Source organism: Taudactylus pleione, unplaced genomic scaffold (genome assembly GCF_031769625.1).
Source record: "Taudactylus pleione unplaced genomic scaffold, aTauple2 ptg000309l, whole genome shotgun sequence".
NCBI lineage: Eukaryota > Metazoa > Chordata > Amphibia > Anura > Myobatrachidae > Taudactylus > Taudactylus pleione.
This window is the reverse complement of record NW_028284710.1, coordinates 5584341-5598800: the sequence shown is the minus strand read 5'-3', so window position 1 is coordinate 5598800 and position 14460 is coordinate 5584341. Positions and strand designations below refer to the sequence as shown.

Here is a 14460-nt window from a genome sequence, read left to right as displayed (position 1 = left end):
CAAACGCCTCAATCTGTCACTCAAACTATCGACCTGGCTGTGTTCAAGGAGAGAGAAATTACTGATCGTAGCAGCTAGTTTGCGCACACGCATTGCGAACTTTACGCATGCGCAGTTTAGCGAACATCGGTGGCGTACGACCGTGCGGCCGCTACGACCGACTCTGAATGAGGTCCAGTATCTCCTCGTGTTTTGGATCTGGATTTGGTTTTGCCAAAACCACCCCTTGCGTGTTTTGGTTTTTGATCTGTATTTACTCTTAAAAAATCATAAAAACAGCTAAAATCACATAATTTGAGCCTGTTTTTGTTCCTACAGTATTATTAACCTCAATAGCATTTATTTTCAGTCAGTTTCAGTCAATTTTGACCACCTCACAGCTCACCATATTGATTTAATCTAGTTTAGGCCACAAGGTTGTATCCAGCTAGCTGGCTGACTAAGCTAAGCATCAGCAGTGGGCGGCACTAACATGTGGGAGTTCAGCTTCCAACATGGCACAGAGTGGCATTGCAGTGGTAGACAAGATGGCAGTTTAATAAACTATACGACCCCTAGGAAGTTTAAAAACCAAGAATGTTTTCCTTAACTAGGTCAGAGGCACAATGGAGTTGGAATATGTCTATGGACTGAAGACAGGGAAAGGACGGAAGGATTGATTAGTTTTTAATTTATTTATTTTAATGTTTTCAGTCTTAAAAAAATTTATGAGGGAAGATCAATCTAGGATCAAGTTCTTCAGTTCCTAAAATATATCTTTGATCTGGAGGAGGTTTTTTAATTTTTATACATCTAATAGAAATGAGGTGGCTTTGCTTGTGGAGGTGCTGCTAGAACATACTGTAAACAGACGTTTACTTTGTACTCAGAGAGGTTGTTAGGGATAATGGGACCAGAGGAAAGCAGCCTGTAATTCTCTGGCTGAACTAGAACTTCCAGCATCTGTGATGTTTGCTGGGCCTACTGGAAGTTATTTGTCAACAACAGGTGGCATGCTTCAGGTTACCTCAGCCTGCTTTTTGCACTGTATGTACCATGTAAATATGTATTATGTGACCACTATACACAACTAATTTTTGTATTAAACAAATTTGCACTTTATTGCACACATCCTGGCAGGAAGATGCTCTGTGCTGCTGCTGCTGCTGCTCATATTTGCCCACCCCATCAACTTGGTGGTCCAGAATTTTTTTTAAATGAAAGGGGCATACAGGAGATGCTGTCTGTGGCCATTACAATTTCAGGACATTCATAAACTATATAATTAAAAATGTCAGGCAGCAATGCCCCAAACAGCACATAATGCAAAGAAGAGAGGTGCAAGATGGAATTGGAATCCACCATTACAGGCACCTCTGTTTTTTTTTTACTTATTTGCTGGTAAAGGTCTTTCTCGTGGAATTTATAATTCATTTTGATTAACATCATCTTTTCCACATTTTGGGGAAGTAAGCTCCTACGCCGATCATTGACAAGGTTCCCGGCTGCACTGAAAACTCTTTCAGAGTACACACTGGAGGGTGGGCAACTTAAGTAAAGCAAAGCCAGTTTGTGTAAGTGACTCCAAATTGCCTCTTTTTCCTGCCAGTAGTGAAACGGACTATCTGACATGCCTATTTGGATGCTATCCCTAAAATAATCATCCACCATTCTCTGAATGGTGACCGTATCAGACAAAGTCACAGTAGACATGTCACTAATTGTAGGCAGTTCTTTCAGACTCAACCAGATGTCATTAGGTTTTGCTGACTGATCTGCATCACCAGCATGGGTATCTTGTTTTTTCCTGGCAGCCGCAGAAACTGAAGGAGGAGATGCTGCTGTGTCACGTGCCGCTTGAGCTGACAATTTTTTCATCAACAGCTCTTTGCATCTCTTCAGATTTGTGTCCGTCAGAAAGAAAGAAGCAACATATGACTTAAGCCTAGGATCAAGTATGGTGGCCAAAATTTAGTTATATATAGATCTGATTTCCACAGATTGATGACCCTTGGATCTTGGCAAAGCGAATGAAAGGCTTGATCTACAAGTCCGACATATGTAGTGGAATCACTCCGTTGCAGCTCCTCCTTCAGTTTTTCAAGCTGCTGTTGCAAAAGTTTGATTAGGGGAATGACCTGACTCAAGCTGGCAGTGTCTGCACTAACTTCACATGTGGCAAGTTCAAAGGGTTGAGAACCTTGCACAAGACAGAAATTATTCTCCACTGCGCTTGACTAAGGTGCATTCCCGCTCCTTTCCCTATGTCATATACCGTTGTGTAGCCTTGGATGGCCTTTTTCTGCTGCTCCATCCGCTGAAGCATATAGAGGGCAGAATTCTACCTAGTTACTACCTCTTGCTTCTGCTGGTGACAGGGCAAATTTAACAGTACTTGCTGGTGCTGCAATCTTTGACACGCAGTTGCTGAATGTCGAAAATTTCCGGAAATCTTTCGGGCCACCGAAAGCCTCTCCTGCACGCCCCTGTCATTTTTAAAAAAATGTTGCACCACCAAATTAATTGTGTGAACAAAACATGGGACATGTTCGATTTCGCCCAGATGTAATTCTCTCACAATATTGGTGGCATTGTCATAAATCACAAATCCAGAGGAGAGTCCAAACAGGGTAAGCCATTTTTCGAATGATTTCCCTGAGTTTTTCTAAGAGGTTCTCAGCGGTATGCCTCTTAGTGATACCAGTGATACATAGACTAGCCTGCCTCTGAATGAGCTGGCATTTGTTAGATGCTGATGCTGCTATTGCTGTTTGCACTGTTGGAGGCAATACACCTACCCAGTGGGCTGTCACAGTCATGAAATCTTTAGTTTGCCCTGTCCCGCTTGTCCACATATCTGTGGATAAGTGGGTACAGCGGCATTTGGGAGGACACTAATATGGTTTTTTTAAATGTCCTTGTACAGACTGGGAATAATTCCACACATGAGAAGTGAATTTTTTTTGTCTGTTGCCCTGGCATGACAATGGGCTTTTTCATACCATGGGCAACAACTGTTGCCTGATTTACAGAAACAACATCCTCAGCATCAACATACTCATCATCAACATCCTCATCATCAACATCCTCATCATCCTTGTTGGCGCCAACACTAGAAATATCCTCCTCATCCTCCCGGTGCAATTCCACAGAAGCATCCTCGTTTTCTACATCAGCATGTTGACTTGTGCTGCTCATCCCCACATTTGCAGATGGCACACAAATGGTGGAAGGAGGATCCTCTTCAAGTACAGTATTAGAAAGGTTAGGCTCACACATGGCAACCGCGGACACACTTGAACTATCCTCCGGGATCTATGACTTTTCTGAGCACACAGTTGGTTCATGTGCCTTAGTGATTTAAATTTTTTTGCCACTTCTACAGGGAGAAGGGCTTACATCATCATAAGATGCAGAACCACCAGTCATAAATAAAGGCCAAGGCCTTATCGTTTCCTTGCCACTTTGTGTAGTAAATGGCATATTGCCAATTTTTTGTTTCTCTGCAGCTAAATTAGCTTTTAATTTTTTTCTCACTGTAAAATATTGCTTGTTTAATTTTAAATGCCCTGACTTAAGCCCTTGAACATCGGCCTTCGTAGATGACATTGACAGCCTTGCATCATCATCATGACTGCTGGCAGCAGCTGCAAGATTGGTGTGTTGTTCCTGCTCTCCACTCATTTGATCATACTCCATATCAGTGTGCGGACAGACCACCTGCAGAGTCACAAATACGTGGACGATAAATTGCGGTCTGGCTGGCAGTGTCACCAAACAATAATAGGGCAGCTAAGTTGCTAACGCACACAAACAGAAAAAAATATATCTTTTGTGGATGATATTATTTTTTTTACACTGGGAAAGAGCACCTCTCAACGAGGTAGCAACCCCTTGATGAACAACACAGACAGCACCCCTTCTTTATGGACAAGAAAGCACCCCTGCTGATTGCCAACAGACCACCTGCAGAGTCACAAATACGTGGACGATAAACTGTGGTCTGGCCGGCAGTGTCACCAAACAATAATAGCGCAGCTAAGTTGCTAACGCACACACAAAATAAAAAGCACTTTTTTTTTTTACACTGGGGAAGAGCACCCCTGAATGAGGTAGCAGCCCCTTAATGAACAACACAGACAGCACCCCTTCTTTATGGACAACAAAGTACACCTGCCGAGTGCGGACAGACTACCTGCAGTGCAAAGTCACAAATACGTGGACGATAAACTGCGGTCTGGCCGGCAGTGTCACTAAACAATAATAGAGCAGCTAAGTTGCTAATGCACAAAACAAAAAAGAACTTTTATTTTTTTTTACTCTGGGGAAGAGCACCCCTAATTGACAGAGCACCCCCCTTGGACAACACAGCACCCCTTTATGGACTGCAGCCCTAGCCCCTTGATGGACAGGACAACAACACAGCAGCAACCCTTATGTATAACACAGCAGCAGCCCCCTGATTGACAGGACAAGTGACACAGCATTTGCAGCACCCACTGAAGCCCCCCTTTAAATACTGCAGCCCCAGCCCGTTTATGGACAACACATCAGCAGCCTTCAGCCCTAGACCCCGACAGGACAAGTTGGACAACACACTGACGCAGACAGTGACAGCAACAAGTCTGTTCAGTTCACCATGCACACCCAGAGTGAAAATGGCGTAGATCACCGGGACCTTTATAGAATCCAAAACACGGGAGAATCCGACAGCGGGAGGATGACATTTTGCCTCGTTTTGAGATCCGAGTCAGGTGGGAAAACCCGAGCCTCCCAAGTGACAATGAACCTCCTTTCCGAGGATGACCTCAGCTAGCAGCGACGAGGCTCCGGGACGGCGCTGACGGGAATCAGCGGGAGGTTCATTGTCACTTGGGGGTAAGTGGTGTAAGGTATATTAGTATGTACTTGTGATTTGTATTCTTTGTGTCCTGAAAATTCTGCAAATAGAAATGAAACGTTAACGAGCGGAGGCTCTGTGTTATTTTTTTGCATTTAGTGCATGAGTGCCACCTGAATACCTGTGGGAGTTGTTGAATGTGACAAGGAAGGCACCTGAAAAGTTTGACTCACTTAAGTGGTGACAGAGCCGAGTGTGGAACTGTGTATATACATATATATATATATATATATATATATATATATATATATATATATTAGGGGTGAGCGGGTTCGGTTTTACTCGGTTCTTATCGCCACTTTACCGCAAATTTGGCTCGATTTTATTCGCTATCCAAAACACATGTTCGGCGATAGCCAATAAAAAGATCCGGGTAAAACCGAGTAAAACCGAACCCGCTCACCCCTAATATATATATATATATATATATATATATATATATATATATATACACAGTCAGGTGCATAAATATATGGACATTGACAGAATTTTCATATTTTGGCCTCTATTCACCACCACAATGGCTTTGAGGGGCCAAAAGTAATGGGACAAACTAAACAATCCTAAATCAAACTTTCACTTTTTAATACCTTGTTGCAAATCCTTTGCAGACAATTACAGCCTGAAGTCTCCCATTACTTTTGGCCCCTTAAAAAGTGGGAGGCACATATAAAACCGTTGTAATTCCTACACCGTTCACCAGATTTGGATGTAATTACCCTCAAATTAAATCTGAAAGTCTGCAGATAAAGCACATCTTGTTTGTTTCATTTCAAAGCCATTGTGGTAGTGAATAGAGGCCAAAATATGAAAATTCTGTCAATGTCCCAATATTTATGCACCTGACTGTATGTGTGTATATATATATATATATATATATATATATATACATATATATATATATATTGGCCAGTCACCAGATAAGCTTTCTGAATTTTTTTTTAAATGTAATTGTTTCTATATATGTGTGCTCACGTGTGTGTAATAAAAGTTGTATTTACTGTTACACTATGAGAGTGTTCTTTCTCTCTCCCTATATATACTTGGTTCGGTGAGACACTGTGTATTGACGTATATTGATCCGCTTTTGGGGGACCAGCAGCGACATCCCGATAAAGACCACACAATATAGGCCTATATTTAAGGGCAATACGGTACGCGTAATATATATGTGTGTTGCGTGAAACCAACTTCCATAAAAACGTTATTACACTATGAGGCGCTTGTTTCCATCTTTTTAATATTTTTAAGAATCATTGAAGACTGTACAACAAAGGCCACAATGGGGAAACCTCGAGCAGCCGCCTTTTGAATTGGGAGTAGTGTCATAAAGTGGAGTTGCAATACAGAGACGATACTCTGGGACTATATATCTGTTTGGTGTAGCGCTGTGATCAGTATCTGTATCATAATATAAATATATATATATATATATATATATACACTCAAACACATTAACAGTGTTGAGTGAACATAAAATAAAACTTGATCAAATGATCGAAGAGACCAGGAAATCATGTAGCATAGCGATACCTTTAGCACCTGAATAAGAGATAGAGAAGAGGTGCATCACTCAGAATGAACAAATGTTCACAAACTGCAGACTGAACTCAACATTTCAGTGCTTTATTATCTCACTGACATCAGGGATATAAAAAATATGATGAATAGCTTACCTTAAATCCCCAATGCGAAGATACCACATGTGTGCTGCAAACCGGAAAATGGGACTCAGGACCCGGCCAGCTGTCTAGTGTTTTGATGTCATCAAATAGAGACACGTCTGTGACCATAACAACTGAATACAAAGACAGATAACATTGTTAAGCACATGCTACAATACATAACAAAAAGGTTTGTGGTGATAGATATGTACATAAATGTATGATAATATGTCAGGTGATAAATATATAATAAACATCAAAAAACCGTAACAATAAATCTTATTTATAAAATTAATTGGTTTGTTTGTCTGTCCAATTATGCTCTTGAACACCCTGCACTGATTGGGATGAAACCAATGTGAGGTGGTCCAGGTATATCTCGGCCAGGTTTTAAGGGGGTTAGGGTCTTGGTCGGGCCTGCTGTTTGTGTATGCTGGGCAGAACTTTGACCCTGGAACGCTGGCCAAAACTTTGACCCGGGGAGCCTGTTCTGGGCTCCACTGAGGGTATGTGGATGAAAACTTCACAAAGGGGTGGCAGTTGGTCTGGGATGCCTAATGGAGTGGTTGGGGTCCCAGTCAGACCTCACGGCAGAGTGCGCCGAGCAGAACTTTGACCCAGGGAGCCTGCTCTGGGCATTCTACTGGATGGATTTGGATGACATCACATAATTTGGACTAAAACTTCACAGAGTGGTAGCATTGGATCCCAGAAGACATACTAGGGGGTTGAGGTCCTGGTCGGACCTCCAGTCGGTATACGCTGGGCAGAACTTTGACCCGGGGAGCCTGTTCTGGGCCTTACACTGGATGGATTTGGATGAAAACATCACAGACGCGTGGCAATTGGTCTGGGATGCCTAATGGAGTGGTTGGGGTCCAGGTCGAACCTCACAGCGGAGTGCGGCAGGCAGAACTTTCAATGAGGGAGCCTGTTCTGGGCCTTCCACTGGATGGATTTGGATTACATCACATAAAATGTAATAACCCGGGCAATGTCGGGTACTTCAGCTAGTATTGTATACAATCGAAGACAAAAACATTGATGATGAAAATATCGATAGCATCGATGGTCACAAAAATTAATATAAAGCAGTTAAGGCTAAGATATTCATTATGACCTTGTGGTACTACTACATACTGTATAAACAATGTATCCAACGTGCTTCACTTTGGAGTAATGCTTTAGCCAATTGCTTCTCAAACTTTGTCCTCAGGACCCCCACACAGGTCACATTTTTCAGGTCACCCAGCAGGTGCACAGGTGTATTCATTACTCACTGACACAATTTAAAAGATCCAAAGGTGGAGCTAATTATTTCACTTGTGATTCTGTGAGGAGATTTGGAAAAATGCACTATTTGGGGTACTGAGTACCGAGTTTGAGAACCTGCGTTTAGCCAAATCCCCACCACGGGAAAACAGTGGAATGTGGTCGATCATTCGATATTTCAGTGTTGATAAATAGAGAATTATTACTCTTGTTCGAATAAGTGCTTTTTGGAATATTTGAACCTGTGATTATGCACTTGCTGCAGATATAGCAGTGAATGATCTCACTATTACTGTATTAATATTTTTCTTGAGTATGGAAACAATAGAGAATTATTACTCTTGTTTGAATAGTGCCTTTTAGAATATTTGAACCTGTGATTATGCACTTGCTGCAGACATAGCATTGAATTATCAGCAGTAAATTTTCTCACTATTACTGTATTAATATTTCACTTGAGTATTGAAACTCATGACCTATACAATTTTTCTGCCGACACAATAGAGAATTATTACTCTTGTTTGAATAAGTGCCTTTTGGAATATTTGAACCTGTGATTATGCACTTGCTGTAGACATAGCATTGAATTATCAGCAGTAAATAATCTCACTATTATTGTATTAATATTTTGCTTAAGTATTGAAACTCATGACCTATGCAATTTTTCTTCCGACACTATAGAGAATTATTACTGTAGTTTGAATAGTGCCTTTTAGAATATTTGAACCTGTGATTATGCACTTGCTGCAGACATAGCATTGAATTATCAGCAGTAAATTATCTCACTATTACTGTATTAATATTTCGCTTACTTGCTTTTTTGTAAGTCTTTTTAAATATGTATGTGTCCCACTAATTGCGATTTTAAAAAATAGGACAAATAAATGTTAAGTTTTAACTATATTAAGAGTGCCCCCACAAACGATGAGAGTCTCTATGTCTCTTTTTTTGTAAACTTGTTGATCTATACTCTCAGGGGTGCACCTCCACTTCAGTTATTTTTCCTGCAAGGAGACTTATTATCTCAGATAGTGGAACTATGCTTTAGGGGCCTATTCATCATACCTAAACTTTCTCTGGAGGTAATTAGGTTTAGAACTCGCATGGCGTTCTACCTAATTACCGGAGGAATTCATCATTCCTCCTCTCCATAACTATCTATTTCGAAAAGATAGCATTTTTGCGATGACAGCTTTTCAGGAAATAGATAGTTATCCCTCTCTACACTACCTTACCGCAGCTGGAATCTGTGCTGTGCATGCACTGTTACATCTGTAAAACCAGCACATGTGCAGTACTACCTACAGCTGCGGTAAATTTTGTGTGTAGTAAGAAGTGTATTCTGATACATAGTTTTAGTATGTACAGAAGTTGCCAGGTGAGTACCTACTTTATTAATCTGTACATCCAAATAATTAACTTTATGCTGATTAATGGAATATGTCAATTTGACTGGACAATTCTTACTCATATGTTGCTCCTTAAATTCAATAAATGTCTCTTTGGTACCTGACCAAATTATTAAAAGGTCATCTATAAAACGGGTAAAGAAATCTATATTCCTGATCACATTGGGATCATCAAAAAATACCATCTGCTCTGTCTCAAACATAAAAATATTAGCTTAGGATAGGGCCACACTTGACCCCATCGCACATCCGATAGTCTGGAGGTAATACTCCCCTTCATACCACCATTTCTAATTGTTGAAGAATAAAATAAATAGTTGTTCCCTGATACGTAAACCCAAATTATGGGTTAGCACAGTGTATAGGCTAGTGTTATCTATACTAACCTCCAAACATTTTCTGGAACTAATGAAAGAGTTTTCAATTTATTTAACAAGTCTGTAGTATCAGACAAAAAGTGTGAATGCTTTTGAATATATGGCTGCAATAAAGAATCCATATAAATCAATGTAGGCAATGATAGGACAACATGGAGGCCTTATCAAAGTTTTGTGAATCTTCGGTGTAGTATAATATAATGGCATTATTGGATGCTCAGGCATCAATGCTTTGCATAATGCCTCAGGGATAGCTCCAGATTGTTCTACCTATGACAACAATTCCTGCAGTTTTCTTTTGAATGACATAGTAGGATCCCCAGATAATTTGGAGTACACAGCACTGTCGCTGAAATGTCTTTTACTTTCAGCTTTGTAATCACTTAAATCTTGCAAAGACATGTTGGGATGTGTAATTACTTGTTTATCAATAGCAATGGCAACATCTTGTTCCATAACTCTCATGAAGGTTTTGATTGTTGAATTAGTTGACTGAAGTTCAAAAATATAACGTTTTTGTAATATTTTCAATTTTTTTGTTTTTAATTTTCTCTCAGCTTAAGTAACCTCTGTGTCTCAATTTTCCACTGGAACAAGTCAAAGATACTGATGGAACAAAAACTAGTCCCATAGTTAAGACTTGATGTTCAATTTTTGAGAGTTCATAGCAGGATAGGTTGTAAACGATGTCCTCCATGGCAGTGGCAGTTTTCAGGCCATGACCTCTGCCTTTTTGCACATGCCTGAAAAGGAAGTGTGGCCTTGCATTGAAGGGGAGTGGCCTTGTGGCACACTCCTAGTTTCATCACTTTGGAGCATGCCAGGCACCTCTGGATATACTCTCCCCACACTGCCGTCTCCTCCTCAGTGACCGGGAGCAGGGCGCTGCACATTATATCAGAATACAGCATTTGGATCCCAGTTACTGAGGAGCAGTCAGCAATTTGGTGTCACCCGCTCAGAGGGTGACACCCGGTGCGGTCCGCACCCCTGCACCCCCACAGTGACGCCACTGTATATTGTATGTTCAACTTTCATGAAACAGAAGCAGCATGCAGACCTGGTTACAGGATCAAATAATTCAGGGCCGTAACTAGGGGCGTGTGACCGGTATTGCCACACAGAGCACAGGGCTGTGTCAACTGCTCCGTTGCCACCACGCGGCCCCTGTTTCTGCATAGCAGGGTGCCTGAAACAGCACCCTACTGCCATCTACCCTCCAACATGACCCATTCCATTAGGTACAAAACACTCTGCTCCTGGACTTCCCATCTAATGTGTGATTGCAGTCACCTGTGTTGAACTAGGTAATTGATGAGACAGGTGTTTCAGCACAGGTGTCTGCAATCATACATTAAGAGGGAAATGCTGGAGCAGAGCACTTTGTACCTAATGGAATGGGTCATGTTGGAGGGTCTGCTGCCAGTATCTCTATTGCAGTGCTACCAGAACATCCATTAAATGCTCCAGACGAGCATCCTGCAGTCTGTTCAGCGCTGCACTTCCACAATGCTGCCGGCCAAGCCCCTTCTGTGCTACGTGACGTCATTATACCGGGGGCTCACGAGGCGGGCAAGCACAGGGCAAATCTTAGCCCTGTTACACCACTGAAATTATCCAAGTAATTACTGTGTCAGATCCATATTAAAGCCGTATCACACTAACCCAATATGGCAGGATTGTGAACCATCAGCACCAATTCATAGTGAAACAAAAAGCTTATTTATTGAAGTTGCTATATCACATTTATACACCCAATATCTCTCTCAATCATGGGAAATGTGTATTATTACACCCCCGCACCACGCCGCCCCACACACACATGTATACATAACATTATTATGTATAACAACTTCTTTACAATATATACTTACATCACTTACATTTGGAGAGTACTGTGGGAAGATTTACTTAAGTTTCTACAAATGAAAAAACAAGTGGTGATGTTACCCATACAACCAATCAGATTCTGCCTATCATTTCTCTATTGCATCCTAGAAAATGATACAGAATCTGATTGGTTGTTATGGGTATCATCGCTACTTTTTGCTTTTAGAAGCCTTTGTAAATCTAACCCCTGGTGTCAGTCCTTTAATTATAACCTAGCTCATTTTGGAACAGTTTCTACATTCAATACACAACCGTCAGGAAAGGTAAGACTCAACCCAAATGCTGATAACTGCATACTAGCATTTTGCTTTGCCTTAATTTGAAACCTCTGAATTTTAAGAAATTATATACCCCTTTACTGCATTATAATCAGCAGCGGCTCCTGCCCTCTTACCTAGGGGGGCTGCTGCTAGCCCTGGTCCCGGAACCTGCTCATTGATTCTGGCAGGCGACGGGACCGGCACATGCGCATGAGCGGCGATGGCGCCGCACATGCACACGCATAACACCAGCTTCTTGGGGCTTCATTGGTTGCAGCCTCGAGAAGCCCGTTAGAGCTGCCTGAAAGGCAGAGCAGCGGCTTCCACTGGAAGCTCTCTGCTGATTGCAGCCCGGACTGGCAGTCCCAGGGGGAGGAGACACCTTCCCCTGCGGCTGCCTGTCTTCAGTGTGACTGGCAGGTGGCGCTTCCAATGGGAAGCCACCTCCAGTCACATTGAAGACAGTGCAGTCACGGACTGAACTAGCTCACTGAAGTGGTTGATTTTACTGGGGGGGCTGCAGCCTCGCAGCCAGCCCATAGGTAAGATCCGCCACTGATTATAAATAATACACAAAGGCTGTTAGAAGGCACGTCTGAGCTCTCTGATCTATATATACAGTGAACACCTGGATGCGTCCATATACTTTTATTTAGTCACATAACTCTCTTGCTGCTACTAATATATATTAATATTCTTATATTCTTTAACAACTTAAGTGCTGAGCTTTTCCTCACCCCTGTGCTGAGGCCATTTTTTTTCATTTCACTTGTCACGGAATTGGTATAATTATGCGTCCGGTGGTTAGAATCCCGACAGCAGCATCCTGGCAGCAGTGAAAATCCTGATCGTCCTAAGGTAAGTATTTGCTAACCTATTGTACCCCCTAACCCTAACCCTCCCTTAGGGGTGCCTAACCCTAACCTCCCCCCCAGTACCTAACCCTAATCCCCCCTCTAAGTGCCTAAACCTAACCCCCATTTCCCCGCTGCCTAAACCTAAGTCCCCCGGTGGGGTGCCCAACGCTAATCCCCCTTCCCCTTGCCTAACCATTTCTCTCCCCTGCTGCTATCCGCGATCGACGCCCGGCGTCCCTTCGATCGGGATTAGACAGTCGGGAAGCCGGCGGTCGGGATTACGTCCGTCGGTTTCCTGACTGCCACCCCTTGTCACATTACAACATCAATATCACTGATTTTTTTTTAAGCAGCACCCACACGAATTATATATTATTATTTTCACAATGTTGTACTTTCAGATAATACTTAGTGCTTATTCTAAGAAGTCAAATAAAATGGAACCAAAGTGGCCAAAAAAGAATGAAAAAAACACCCTGAGGTTTTTATTAGGTTACACATTTGTTGGATAATAACTTCTCCATTTGAATATGTTTTATGTGGTACAGACAATGCAGTTTGAAGGAAAGCTGAAGTTCCTCTTTGGGCAGAAGAAGAAAGGATGCCCAGGAACTGCTCCTGCACCACAGATGGCATTGTTCTGCATAGCCGTGCCACTTCTGCTTCCTCCTGTCGCTGATATGAAAATGAAGAGCGTGCTTGTGAGGACACAGAAAAAACCTGGTGCGCCTTTCAACACGGAAAACACGTAAATCACGTTTCTATCCAATATCTCATTTGTTGGGCTCATTGTACTATTAGTAATAGTTATTGCAATGGCAGTGAGAATGTAAAATGATACCTTCCATAAGAGCAAAGATCAATAATGGAGTATTTTTGGCAATATTAAGAGTACAGTAAGTTGAATGAAAACTATAGTTTGTTACATGCATATTAACTTTAGTCTCTGGCCTTAATGTGCACGTGCACCTACTCACAGTGCTGGGTAGAAATGGAAACTATCATGGTAAAATGAAAATTACCTCAAATCACAAAAAGGAACATGTATGGCACTGCTAGAGTTTTCTCAAAATGAAATTAAACCTGGACACATATCTGTTCAACGTTTCATGATAAACATCACTTTGTCAGGACGAAAATATATTTATCATGAAACGTTGAACAGATCTGGATGTATCCGGGTTTTATGTCATATTGAAAAAACTCTAGGAGTTTTGGACTTATTGATATTTGTTGGGATATGCACTCGGAGTAGGTGATTTTCTAGGAGAGTGCCAGCTACCTTGAAAAAAATAAAAATAAAATATATATATATATATATATGCAAAAAATTGCGGTGGCACCCCCAACCATTCACAGTGATATATATCTGGAGCATTAATAGAGAGAAGCATCAACCCTTCTAAAGAGAGGAGAAGTGAACAAATGGAGAAGTTGCAATGAAGTCAGCTTTATTTACTGTTTTAAAACATCCCCCCTTCCCTTTCAATTAATTACGTTTTTCAGTCTTTGTCTTAAATGACAGTACTATGCGGGATAGCCTATATTAAATGACAGTACTATGCGGGTACAACCTATATTAAATGACAGTACTATGCGGGTACAGCCTATACTAAATGACAGTACTATGAGGGTACAACCTATATTACATGACAGCACTATGAGGGTACAACCTATATTAAATGACAGCACTATGCGGCTACAGCCTATATTAAATGACAGTACTATGCGGGTAAAACCTATATTAAATGACAGTACTATGCGGGTACAGCCTCTATTAAATGACAGTATTATGCGGGTACAACCTATATTAAATGACAGCACTATGACGGTACAGCCTATATTAAATGAC

General features: G+C 41.5%; 1 protein-coding gene across 3 annotated transcripts in view; it reads left to right on the top strand.

The window, feature by feature from the left end:
• The window catches only part of AHRR (aryl hydrocarbon receptor repressor), a 459962-nt gene that overhangs the window by 423570 nt on the left and 21932 nt on the right, over positions 1–14460 (top strand). For all 3 annotated transcript variants that reach the window (XM_088442311.1, XM_088442309.1, XM_088442310.1), the window contains one exon: positions 13157–13356. In XM_088442311.1, the coding sequence (XP_088298437.1) occupies positions 13157–13356 (200 nt within the window). The remainder of the gene's footprint in view (positions 1–13156; positions 13357–14460) is intronic.